The sequence below is a fragment of the Sceloporus occidentalis genome, unplaced genomic scaffold (assembly GCF_023333645.1).
Source record: "Sceloporus occidentalis isolate IW3139 unplaced genomic scaffold, rSceOcc1.0.p SCAF_2, whole genome shotgun sequence".
Taxonomy (NCBI): domain Eukaryota; kingdom Metazoa; phylum Chordata; class Lepidosauria; order Squamata; family Phrynosomatidae; genus Sceloporus; species Sceloporus occidentalis.
This window is the reverse complement of record NW_028316982.1, coordinates 8625755-8639327: the sequence shown is the minus strand read 5'-3', so window position 1 is coordinate 8639327 and position 13573 is coordinate 8625755. Positions and strand designations below refer to the sequence as shown.

The window sequence follows — 13573 nt, the reverse complement described above, 5'->3', positions numbered from 1 at the left end:
ATTAGACTCTTCCTATAATCACAGAATCTCAGTCGGAAGAGACACCAAGGGCCATGCAAGAAGACACAGTCAAAGCACCTCTAACAGATGGATATCCAGCCTCTGTTTAAAAACCTCTAAAGAAGGAGACTCCACCTGCCAGCTTCCTAATCAGCACAACATATCTCTCTGTTGGCAATGTAATGTTCTTGTGACATCCAACTCCATAATGTCATTTTAAAAGAAATTTACCTTGACATAAGAAATTTACCTTAGTTGTTGAATAAGGAGTCTTCTTGGCCTGGTGTGTGTGTGTGCAATTTGTTGCCTTCCAGATGTTATTAACCTGAAACTCCTACCTGCCCAAACTACCATCACAGAGGTCACAGTAAGATCCACCAAGGCTGACCCAATGTGTACTGTTTTAAGCAGATAAATGTTTTTTAAATCTCAAGGGATAATTGATCAGTTGTATACCTGATAACCAACAACCCAAGTTGGTTGTTACTAAATCTGTTGGTTAACATATACTGACTTCTTCACATTGATGCTTGTCAACTGTAGTTGTAGCCTACTGTGGCCTATATTAGTGGTTTACACTAAGAACAAATGAGACATGTAAGCTATTCTGAAGCTACATCACTTCAGACTGCTAGTGGAGGAAATGAGTACAGAAAATTAACACTTCAGGACAGGGTGCTGTAGTGTAACCTTCCCTGTGCATAATTGGCCCATATGAAGCACTGGTATAGAAAGAAAGCTTTTTCTTCTAACTCTTGGCTCTAAATCTCAAGAAGAGTGTAATGAGTAAAAAGGAATAAAGAAGGTGATGGCCTCAGTGTTTGCTTATTATGTGCCTTCAAGTCATTTCTGATTTATGGCACCCGTAAGGGTTTTCTTGCCAAGTTTCTTTAGAAGGGGCTTGCCATTGCCATCCTCTGAGGCTGAGAGTGTGTGAATTGCACAAGGTCACCCAGTGAGTTTCCGTGGCTGAGAGGGGATTCAAACCCTGGCCTCCAGAGTCATAGTCCAATGCTCAAACCACTTTGCCACACTGGTTCTCATTGTATGCTTGGATCCAGTTTTCCTCAGTGAATGACTACAGCTCATAGACACCAAATTCAGACAGGGTTGGAGGGCCAAACATATATCCAGCGAACACCCAGAGACCATATACAAATTTTCTTATCCATAAGACCACCTGTTGGGATGTGCATGCCTATGCATACTGGTGGGCCCAGTGATTAACTTCTAGGAACTGCTTTCATACTTTGTCAGGGTAAATACTGTAAGGTAGCAATAATAATAATAATAATAATTTATATGCCGCCCAATCACTGACATCTGGGCGGTTTACAACAGAGGGGATAATAGATGGTTCCCTGCCCTCAGGCTTACAATCTAAAAGACACAACACAAAAGGAGAAGGGGATGGTGAGGGGGGGGGGAGGGGAATTTAAGCTTTAAGAATTGTTTTGACAAAATAGAGTAGGTTGCTCCTGAATTTCAACCCAACATAAACCAAGCTACAACAGTTCCCTAGCTCCCATTCAGATCCTTGTTTCTCTTAGTGTCTCACTCCCAAATACCTTCCCATGGTGAGGAATGCAATTTCAATGGTCTGTTTATGATCACCACACACAAACCCCTACACTTACTGCTCATTTCCCAAGTAAGGAAATTGGAAGAACATTTATTCTGTAGCTGTATCCCCTCTGGAGTTGCTCAGCTTCTTTGCTGGGCAACCTGATATTCTTCTGTGTAATCATACTGGATGGTACAGAAATGGAGAAGAATGATGACAAGAATATGACATTTTTAGAGACCCCTGCAAGCCACCAAGTTAGAAACTTTGCTGGCTTTGTGGACTGACTTTGAAATTAAATCAAGCTGAGACCTAGGGATCTTCTAGTGGTCAAAACTTTGATCTCCTGCCCAGCTTCATTATCTAGATGCCTCTAGTACATATTCTCTAGCAACACTTCTCTCTCAAGTACCCTAGTTGTTGCCAGTTACTTTAATGTGAAAATAGGGCATTTCCTTCAGCCAGCCAGAATGCCAGCTGTACAACCCTTTTAATAACCTTGTCCCCATGACAGTTGTACCTGTTTGACTGCAGGCAACCTGCTATATGGGCCTAAGGAAATTGGAAGAAAAGGCCCTACTAGTTTACAATCTACCCTTCCTGGTTATAACCTGTAAATGGTTTTCTGGCTGCCTCTATTCTGTTCTGATGCCCTCCTGTCCATAAAACAAAACAAGAAGCCATGTTTACTTGGAAGTCAGTTTATTTTTCTAGGACAAACAGTTTTTTTAACAAAAAAAAATAATAATAGAAGAAGGCGGTCCTTCTTCACAGTGCCACATTTCACACACTCCCAAACGCTACCCCCTTCCACCCACCCACCCACCCCCAGACCACTGGCAATTCAAACATCATAGTTGGGATTTTTGCGCAGGATAACAAAGCCTTCCAAAATGGGTGTGACTGGTATGTGCTCTTCTGTGGCCAGCTCTGCTCGCTCACCATGGGCCAAAAGCACTGGTGTTGTGTGAGTCTGGAAGCCAGTGATAGTCTTTGGCTTCCCAGCCTGGCCCACCACATCTACAGCCTGAAAAGAAGGCCAGAAGTTAGATACAGAAGCAGTCTGCTGCTCTCCTTTCACACACACAAGCACACGTTAAGGTCAGAACTTCCTTACTACTATCTGAGCCACGTAAATTAAGAATTAAGTTGCTTTTACCTATGCTACCCCATGACAGAGCCACCACTTTATTTCACCTGTTGATTCAATTACCATTTTAAATACACAGTATGTTGAAAAATGGGGACCCTTGTCCTCCATATGGCCCTGAAAGAATTGTTGCAATGCTGCATTTCTACCCTAAAAGAAATGGGCCTACAAATGCCCAGGTGCATTCCTACTAGCTTTCAGGTAGCACTTGATTATTTGGGGCTCTTTTAGGGGTGGGGGGCAGCCATGAAATTGTTCACGGCCTGGGAGGTATTTTTCAGAATCCAAAAATGGTGGGGGCAGCCCAAGTGATAGACGTTGCCTATCTTGGTCTGAGTCTCCAAGGAAGGAAGGAAGGAAGGAAGGAAGGAAGGAAGGAAGGAAATAGAATACTCTCATATTCCTGTTCTCAGTGAAGGCTACCCATAATTGGCCACAAGCCTCTGAAAACACCAAAGCCCAGCTTTCATAATATCCCACAAGTAAAGCAAGGCCCCTCCCTAGTTTGGCTTCCCATTATTCCCAGCTGATATTTGATCCTACTTACCTGACCCACTCTCACAGACACTGGCAGGGGACGCAGCTCCTCATCAAAAGTGACTAGCATGCGCGGCTGCATGGCAGCCACAAGGCCATAGAGCACATAATGTGACTTCCCCAGGATAACTAGAAGAGAAAGGAGGATAACAGAGTCTATGTTGAATCCCATCTTATTTTCAGCCAGTGTTCCAATCTGCCTAAATTGTGTTGAATCTTGGTCCTATCTTCTATAGTGCTAAATATTCTTATTAGTTTTGTGCCATCTGCAGATATGATAAGCAGCAAAACCTCTACACTCTTAATGAAGTCCTGTGGCATGTCATTTAAGATTCCTTCCAAGAGGACGCTGAAGCCTTACTAACTACTGACCTACAGTGTTTGGATCAATCTGTAGGTGCCCTTGTCTAACTAACAAATTCTAGTTGAGGAAGTCTGTTCATCACCATGATGCAGAACCAGAAGGCACGGAACAGGAAAATTAGGGTTGTTGTTGTTGCTTTTAAAAGAGAGCCAGTGTTGTGCAGTGCTTTGTGAATGGACTATGACTCTGGAGACCAGGACTTGAATCCCCACTCAGCCATGGAAATCCACTGGGTGATCTTGGGCAAGTTACATTCTCTCAGAGGAAGTCAAAGGCAAAAATAAATAAATATCCTCTGAACAAATAGGTTCACCTTTGGCTCACCATAACTCAGAAACTACTTGAGGGCAACAACAACATCAACAAAAATCCCATACCAGGAGAAAGGTGGGAAATAAATACATAAATAACCTGTTCCATCCCTTGACTGAATCATAGTTTTAAGTACAGAGTAATATCCATCCAAAATATCCCTGACTCAGTCTTGATGATCAAGGGTCTTTACTCACTTCAAGTAGATAAATGGAACACAAAACATATATGGCTTGTTAACAGCCCAAAACCCTTCGTCAGTAAGTCACAGAAGAGGAGATGCTCCTTGCCTAGGGTTTTTAAATATACAGATGTCATTCTCAACTGGCCCAAATAGCATGTGCTTCCCAGCTCCAATCACTGAAAAGGAGCAAATTTTACAGCCTGCCAGTAATAATAATAATAATAATAATAATAATAATAATAAAATGCCCCGCCTCTCCAATGAGATCAAGGCAGATTGCAACAATATTAAAAAGCATTAAAATACAATACCCCATACACATTAGCATGACTTGTTGATTATAATATGCAAAAGGAAAGAGAAATACTTACTATTGCGCACATCCAGAAAGGACACTAGTACAGTCAGAAGGCCAGCCACTGCCACCTGACTCATGAGCTGCCGATCACTGTGGTAAGGACAGAGGGTGAGTGTTCCTTTTCCAAGATGTGTCAGGCCCTGCAAAGCAAAAAGAGTAACATATTGGTGAAGCAGGAGTCTGTGACCGAGGGTCAGAAAATTGATCTCTGTCTCCAAAGCCAAGGGAAAGGCTAAGGTGCTGCCTGGAGGAAAGCCAGGCAAGAAGTTGTGCTCAACCCTGGCGCTGGATAGACGTGTGAGGGGTGGCACTTCCAGACGCGACTCGCCCCTCGCATGTGACGAGAGCGTCAAAATGGCGTCGCCCTATACATACGGGTGCCACCATTTTGATGTGACGGACGTGTAGCATCCACATGTCCTGGCGCCTTTGTGATGCTGCAAGTGCGCCATTGGTGCCTTGCAGCGTCACAACAGCGCTGCGGAAAGAACCCGCTTTTCGCGGGTTCTTTTTGCGGCACGAGGGAGCCAAGCGGTTTGTCCACTGCGGCTCCCTCACGCAGCAAATGTCTACTGCCGCCCTTTTTGGGCAGTCTGTATCCTGCCCCTATTTGCCAAGAACAATGGCGAAGCTCCTAAACTTCCTGTCACTCCCAGACAACAATACACTCTGATTAAGAAAAAGAACAGAAAGGAAAAGGTACTATAAACTGCCAGGCTGGACAAAACCAAAAGATTGCTTTAACTTAGCTTAGCTCAATGTTCTGTCAGTGACCCAAACCAAGGAAAGTTCACACATGGACAGGGTGGCACTGAAATTAGCATTTTGTTATCAGGACTTGTAGCCTTTGGCAGGCCTATCTCCATCCATTTATCCCTTTTCAAGCTTTTTCCCCAGAACTCTGTACTATTCTGTTTTGCTGTAGGTGTTATACACCAAAGTGTCATCTTTGCTATACCTTTGCTTTGCTTTATCGTGGTTGTAGTATGTGCTATCCTTAGTCTACAACAACAGTTTATTGTATAAGGCACAACAACCATTTCAAAATATTACAAACAACAACCATATATTTTACTGGACAACTTGTTAACTTAAAAAACAGTGTTTTTAAGAAGGAAAAACTTTAGTAGGTCAGGTAGCAGCAGATCAGCAGCAAAACAAACTGATTACTGTTCCATTTACAGCTTCTCATCCCCTTTACAGTTCACCATTATTGGTTTTATAAAATTACTGTGGATCTTTTGAACAGTAACAGTGAAGGTAGCAATCTTAAGCGGAATGAGTTTAGAGAGTTGTCTGCCAACAGATCACAAATAATAGCAACAGCAAGTATATTTCTATACTGCTTATCAGTGAACTAGCACTCTCTAAACCAGGGGTAGGCAACCTGCGGCCCGGCGAGGCCTTGGGACCAGCCCCAGCCCGGTCCTGCCGCCGATTGCCGCTGGGGCCTTTGGCCTCTTGCGCGCTGGGGCAATTGTCTATAGAAGCCTCAGAAACATGCATTTATATTAACATTTTTTAAAAAATCAGCAAGTTTTTTCGTGTGTCCTCCACTTTTTTTAGAAAAGTGTCCACCATTTGAAAATTTTGTCCTACATTTGTCCTGGTTTATTTATTTATTTAAAATTTTTTTTAAAAAAATTATTTAATTATTTATTTTTTGGCTTTGGCCCCCCAGTTGTCTGAGGGACAGCAACCTGGCCCCCAGCTCAAAAAGGTTGCCTACTCCTGCTCTAAACAGTTTCCAATATGTAAGCCAATTGCCCCCAACAAGCTGCGTATTCATTTTACTGACTTACGAAAGGATGGAAGGCTGAGTGGACACTGGAACCCTTCAGATCAGACTCACAACCTTGTGGCTTATAATAATGTCATGCTACAATCAGCCTGCCCTTTCTTGGTCCCCCTCCCCAAAAAATACCTCAGGCAATTTAATTATGGAATTTGAGCCCTCTGAAGTGTTTTACACTTTGGAGAAGATTTAAAAAAACCACAAAAGGAAGTGGAGTGGAGGTTTGTGCATGTGTATGTCAAAGAACTCTGAATTTCACAATATTACATAAATTACATACACATTTCTGAACTCTTCAGCAGAAGCTTGGATGAACTTTTACCTGAGCCAATCGCACCATGAAGAGGTTGTTAGGATCCTTGGCATGATACTGTGCCAGCTGCCTCAGCATTGCTGCCAGACGGGCATTATTGGTACCTGAAGATTAAGGAAAGATGTGATCAGGAGGCCAGCTAAGCAAAGAAAGCCAAGATGCCACATAGGTTTCTGTTGAAAAGGGAGTTGTAAATCCAGGAAAGGGGGGGCACTCCACAAAATATACTTAAAAGAGACCTGAAGGGATGCTGCCTTTCAGCTCAAATGCAGAAAAATCCAGAAGTTCTGCTTTGTTAGTCTATGATTTTAAGTCATGTTAAAAAGCAAAAGAGCAAACATTGAACTGAGGGTGTAAATGAGCATTACAAGCCATGCACTTGTAATCTGGTTTTGTTGCATACATTTTCAGCCCCAAAGATCCAGGGTTCAATCTCCAACTCCTCTTGGTAAGGCTAAGAAAAGCTCCCTATCTAAAACCCTGCTGCCAGGTAATACCAAGCAAGATGAGCCAATGCTTTCAATTGGTCTTGAGACGTTAAAAGGTCTTTGGCTTTTAAGTTACAGTAGCCAAAAAATCTTTTTAATGGGGTGTCATATGCCTTTATCTTTTTACTATGTTCTAATGTGTTCTTAAACTACTGTTATTTAGTATTTTAACAGATATTCAATTTTTAAAAAAATTCTGAATCAAATACAGGTTGAGTCTCCTTTATCCAAAATGTTTGGGAACAAAAGTGTTTTGGATTTCAGATATTTTCAGATTTTAGAATATTTGCATATACATGATGAAATTATCTTTGAGATGACATCCAAGTCTAAAAATGAAATTCATTTATGTTTCATATACACCTTATAAGCATAGCCTGAAGATAATTTTATACAAAATATTTTTTAACAATTTTGTGCATGAAACAGTTTGTATACACAACCATCAGAAAGCAAAGGTGTCACCATCTCAGTCATCTACATGGACAATTTTAGATTTTGGAGTATTTTGGATTTTGGAATTTCAGCCTCAACCTGCAGGTGCCTTTTCCCCCTAGTGTACTTATTTTTAACTCAGTGTGTGTTGCTTTGGATCCTGTGCTGGGAGAATGGTGGTATAAATAAAATTAAAAAGGCAATAAGACACTTGAGATTGCGATACTCGCCTATAAGATCTCAAAGAAGAAAGACCCAGGAACAAACATTGCTCAGCTTCCAGTTCAGCCCTGCTCTCCATAAACAGTCTCAAAACTTTTCTATTCTCCATGGAACTATTTGATGTGAGATACAATGGTTTAAGAAACTCCTGACCTTCTTCTGTGTCTCTGCTCAGACCTGCATTCTATATTGTGACATCCCTAGGTTGAGAGACATGATTAGTTCTGCATTCTAAACACCACAACTGTGTATTGTGGGTCTCTTGAGCATCAGTTGAGTTGAACTGTAAGGACTCCCTATTCATACACAGCACCATGACTTCACTATTGCCCAAGATCCCAGATGGATGCTTACCACTGCCCACCATGCCCATAGCAAAGATGGAGTTGTAGGACACCTCTGGATCAGCATCATGGGAAAACTTGCTGAGGGTGTCAAGGATGTTGAGACGGGGGTTGGAGACGGAGATGAGAGCCAGAGCTAAGGGCACAGCTCGACGAAGAGTGGGTTCTCCATACCGCAACTGCAGGAAGAAAGAAATGTTAGAACCCAAAGTGGTGCGTTGATACAGCCTCTGCAGAGCACTGCATGCTCTACAGTGTATTCCAACAGTATGGCTTCAACAAACCTTCCACGAACAAACATGTTCTATGTTATTCTAAGTTTGCATTATGCACATGTGGCAAGAAACCCATCTTTCTTTTGTATCGGTAATTTGATAATCTCTTCAACTGGCTTTAATTGGCTTTAAGCCTACAACAGATTGCAAAGAAGAAATTGCAAACGTTTGTTTTCATTTTTAAATTAGTTGCAGTTGGGGCTGTAGATACACCTCTTCACCAGAGATATGTTTGGCCTAACAGAGAACAACTGCTACTCATCCAGTTATAGTTTTATTTGAGGAACTTGTGTTACTTTCATGATTGTAATTAAAGAACACGAGAACTTGCCTAACTTTGGGGGGAAATTAATAAATAGTGAAAGGTCAGGGTCCTTATGTGGAATAAATAAGAGGCAAAGCAACTGTCAAAGTAACATCAGAGGTCAAACAGTCCCCAGAGAACATCCAATTACTTCATCAGCCTTTCTCCCTGGTGCACTCCAAAATGTTGGATTACAATTTCGCTAAGCCCTCAAATAGCACAGGATTTTAGTGTTCCGAATACATAATTAATATCCCAATACAAGGGGGTTTACAATGTAGAATATACTAGGAATGTTTATGGGTCTTACAGTATCATGTATTTGGAGGGCATCAAGTTGGGGAAGGCTGTGCTACAGAAACAGGAACTAGCATTTGAATGCCTTGGAATCAGCTAGCAGTCCACAATATGACCTCACAGCATTCACTCAGCTTATCACATGAGAAATGAAGGGCTGAAATCTTGGTTGGTACTGTTTTTTTTTAATCTTCAAAGCGTTGTCGTTTCAAATAGCAACCCTAGCCCCAACCAGCACCTAAACTGTCAGGAAGGTAATGTGCTTAGCTTCACAGCTCACATCCTGCACAGGGGTTAGCTGGCTGGCATGGGTGGGCAAGGGGCAGCAGCAACATCAATATTTCCTTGGTTGAGAATCCCCTCATCTTTCTGACAGTGTGACACTGAATGTATATGGTGGGTGTGAGCTACAATTTGAACCAATACCAAGTAACATATAAGCATAGATCCTGAGACAGGAATGCAGTAATGGGGCAGAGGAAGGCAAACCTATGTTCTGCTCTTCTGGCTCTGTTCTCTCACTTGCATACAAACCTTCTAGTTTGGAACTTTATTAAAGTTCCACACAGCTTGATACAAGCAGCTACATTATCAAGGATACAGAATCCACTGTAGACACTTAGTTCCTTGGTTTAGTTCACTAGTAATCTCTGGGGATATGACTTGCTCTGAGCAACTGAGACAAGGCCTGAACACTTTCCCATTTCTCTTCTCTTCACAACACCAAGAATTACCATAGACAGCATTTGGGGAGGCAAGCACTTGTGCTCTAATAAAGTTTCTTTTGGTATGACTTACTGGCTAAGGTTTGCTCAACCTTACGAACTGACTCATGACCATGTTAGAGGGCAAGTAGGAATTTGATCCCAGACCAGTTAGTAATTCTAGATTTCATCTTGCCTTTCTTCTAAAGCTATGAAAAACTGTTATCTGGATTCCTTAACCACTAACAAGTTTAGCCATTCTAGCAAGAGTGGGCCTACCAGGCACATTCAGAGTTTGCTACTCCAGATGCTGACAGAAGACCATCTGTTGTACCAGGCTGCCAAAAGCTTTGCCCTCAAAACAGTAGGCTCCCCACACCATCACACTCACCAGGTGACCAAAGGTACGTAGCGCCATCTCGGCCCCAATCTCCTCTCCCATAGCAATGAGTGCAATTCCCAGGACTGCTACTCCCTGCAGCAGAAGAGAGACAGTTAAGATCACAGGACCCTTTGGGACAGGATACACAGGGATTCCCCCAAATGCCATGGGTGGCATCTCAGCCTGCTTAGATACAACTAGCAACAAAGCATGCCTCCCTTTTTTTTGGTGGAGATGTTCCTAGTGGAATTCCAATCCAGCCAACACTCAGCTCTCTGTCAGTCCAGCTCCAGTTCTTTGTTTATTCTATAACTGCTCTGTGCAAATGCAGGAGTTTGTCAGAGATGCAACATTCTCAGTATCTTAGTCATTAAGGTGCAAAATTTAAGCTCTGAGCAACTGTCCCCAGTTATTTCATTGTAGATTAGTGTGCTGTAAACATACATGGTAAAAAATTCTATTTCAGCTTTCAGCCTAGAACCCCAAAGAATAAGCACAGCAACAAAATTGGACAGAAAAGTGAAAATATGTACCATAACTGGAGCTCCAACCCCGTAATCTCAGTCATGTCTTACCCATGGCACTTGAAGTTTTGTTGAAAATTGTCTTCATAATCCTTAAGGGCCGGAAGTTTTACTAAACTTTTAAGCAGAAACTACATTCGGCATGTTTTACCAAAACTGCATCTAAAATTTTCCTATTACAATAGCATGGAGACTTCTCTTGAAAGATTCAGTGTTCTCTGCCTAACAAAGGAGGTTGCAACCTCACAAGGGACAGAGACATCTTGGATCTCAGAGGAAGTACCTATTTGTATTGCTAATGAAATTTAAAGTTTATAACCTGGATTTTGGAATACTTTGTTCCCAGTGCCACATGACCAGAAGGAGGAAGCCAGCAAATCAAACAGCCCACCTAACATATGTCTTATCTGCTCTAAGTAGCAGTTCCTCTTCAGGGTTTTCCAATCACCTACTCTTGTGCTATTCAGCTGGAGATACCTGGGGATGAACCTGGGACCTTCTCTGTTTTCCTCTGCCATAGGTGAAAGAGAGAAAAAGAGAGAATCTTTGCCTGTCAATTGATCTGGAAGCCTGCAGCTTACCTGGTGGGCCCCCATGTCGGCAGAATTCTCTTTCTTCTCCTTATCTTTTTTCTCCTTCTTCTCTTTCTCTTCCTCCTTTTCTTTGGAATCAAAATGCTCGCTGCAAATGTGGAGAAGCTGTTGTACCTTCAGCACATTGCCGGACCCTTGAGGAAGAAGGCAGGACACTGTGTAAAAATGGGAAGGGGCCTCTATTATGGCCTCAGGCAATACAAACAAAGCTCAGCCCAGACTGACCTGCATAGGCACAGATGTCCACGAGTGTGTTGGCAAAGCTGCGGAAAGGCTCTGACACCACCTGCAGGGCTGCCAGAATTGCTTCAATGGCCTCACCTTTTCCTGTAAGAAACAGGGATGCTCTATAACAGAAATGCCTCAAGACAAAACAAAGGTTTCTGATTTGTGACCTGAAGAGTCAGAACAGGGAAAGATATAGTTGTTTATCACCTAACAGATCTAAACAAAATCAGAGCACGGGGAAGTTATACCTTTTGTTGGATTGCACCTCCCAGAATCCCTCCAACCAGCCTGGCCTGTGGTATTCTGGGAGCTATAATTAAAAATTAACTTTTCAAAGCTCTGACAATAACAAAGAATGTCTTATTTCACCTTTAAGATGTATATTTCCACAGATACAGAGGACTCTGTTCCATGAAATGTATGTTACAATAAATCTCTTCAAATATTAAGGACCCACAACAGCCTCTGTTGTTTTTGCTCCAACACATACACATTGAGCTATCTCTTTGGCTATATAAGCAACAGTCTCCAGGTAGACTCAAGCCTTATGTGAGTATCTCATCAAGAGAAACACTAGAACATCATCCACCAAGCACAGTGTCTGGACTTCCACAACTCCCATCTGCAACTGCTACAAATAACTATAAAAAATAGCAAATCACAATATCTTGCCCTTTCCCAAGTGTCAACTCAGTCTTGTGTGAAAAAGACTTTTGTTTGCAATCCAATAATTCTATTTTCTGCATTTTTTCAATTAAAAATGTTTTTGCAATTTTTTTTGTGATCTAGGATGATCTACACATCTGCTTGCAGATGTGCATGAGGGGAGGGATTTATCTCTCAGTAGGCTATGAGTGGAACAGGGAAGCTAAAAAAAAGGGGCCAAAAATTGCTCATGGTTTTGGATCCTAACCAGAGAAAATCCCAGGATAGAGTGGGGCAATTGGAAAGTGTTTCAAACAAACAGTTGAACAATCCATTAGTAAAATCTAGGCTGGAAAGCAGCAGATTTCAAATCACTAGGTGATACATTTAGGTTAAATAATTAACCTAAGAAACTCTGAATTAAAATTAGCCACCCTGCTGCAGTAAGGAATGTGTTGCTAATAGAAATAATAACAATAATAATAATAACAACAACAACAACAACAATAATGTTTTATTTATAGACCGCTATTCCGCAATGATCATAGCGGTGTACAATAAAAATTGCAATACAAAATTAGCCCCTACCCACCCCCTCCAGTCTGGACGATGACAGTTGGCCATGGAGGGAGGGCTCTGTCCCTTCAGGGCAGTCCTGATGGTGTTGGACCCGCCCTCTCACTCCCTCCAGGCTGTGGAAAGCCTTGTATAATCCTATATGACTAGCAGAGACAGCTCTATCAACACTTTCTCTGTCTAGAGAAAGAACACTGTGATAAAAGAAGAGCATCTATTTCATAAAATGTCTTTCCTGACGATAATAGTTCAAGTGTGGCAATATGCCTCAACACAACACTGCAGGGACACTAGCCCAGGAATGGCCCTGAGGTACAGTGACAGCTGTGTCTTCACTGTGAAAAGCCAAGAAAGGGAGCCATGACACACCTGCAGCCCCATTTCCAGACTCAGGGGCAGAGGGAGAAACGGTACCCAAAAGAGAATGCAGGGCTGATACCCATCTGCCATACATGCAAAAAAAGAAGAAGAGTTATTACCTTAAATGCCTCCCATTGGGAGCTGGCTATAGAGCAAAGTTTGGAAAAACTATAGCTGTAGTCCAAAAAGGTAACTTTTCTAAGCTCCACTCAGGATCCTGTTTTCCCATTACATAAGTGCCCATTTTAAAACCACAAACTTAAGCAGTGTGCTTACCTAGGTGGTTCAAGCCCAGGCCAAGAGGTAACCATCTAGCATATGTGTCTTTCAGCTCTGTCTCAGACTTCTCCATGATGGTTTGAAGGATAGTGGAGGTGACATCTCCATTGCAGGAGCCCACAGCAATCATTCCACAAGCCAGGGCTGTCACGCCAGCCACCTAGGGAGGAAGCTCAAGTCACAACCACCTCTGCAGCTGGGTATATCTTGCAGAAGAGCACACAAGGATTACCCAGGCACCTGCAAGGCAAGGGTGTGTCTGAAGGGCCAAGGCACCTGGTTTCTGCCGCACATGACCATCTGTGAGGCATCAAAGGAAAGAGCCCCCTGGCAACTGAAT

The 13573-nt window shown here is 42.4% G+C and overlaps 1 protein-coding gene across 1 annotated transcript in view; it reads right to left on the bottom strand.

The window, feature by feature from the left end:
- Positions 1-2249: 2249 nt before the first annotated feature.
- The window catches only part of PSMD2 (proteasome 26S subunit ubiquitin receptor, non-ATPase 2), a 40597-nt gene continuing 29273 nt past the window's right edge, over positions 2250-13573 (bottom strand). Inside the window, exons 13-21 of the mRNA XM_089508690.1 lie at positions 13231-13393; positions 11371-11472; positions 11134-11279; positions 10038-10121; positions 8077-8245; positions 6587-6681; positions 4483-4609; positions 3262-3380; positions 2250-2591 (exon numbers count right to left, since the gene is read on the bottom strand). Of these exons, the coding sequence (XP_089364816.1) occupies positions 2409-2591; positions 3262-3380; positions 4483-4609; positions 6587-6681; positions 8077-8245; positions 10038-10121; positions 11134-11279; positions 11371-11472; positions 13231-13393 (1188 nt within the window). The 3' untranslated portion in view covers positions 2250-2408. The remainder of the gene's footprint in view (positions 2592-3261; positions 3381-4482; positions 4610-6586; positions 6682-8076; positions 8246-10037; positions 10122-11133; positions 11280-11370; positions 11473-13230; positions 13394-13573) is intronic.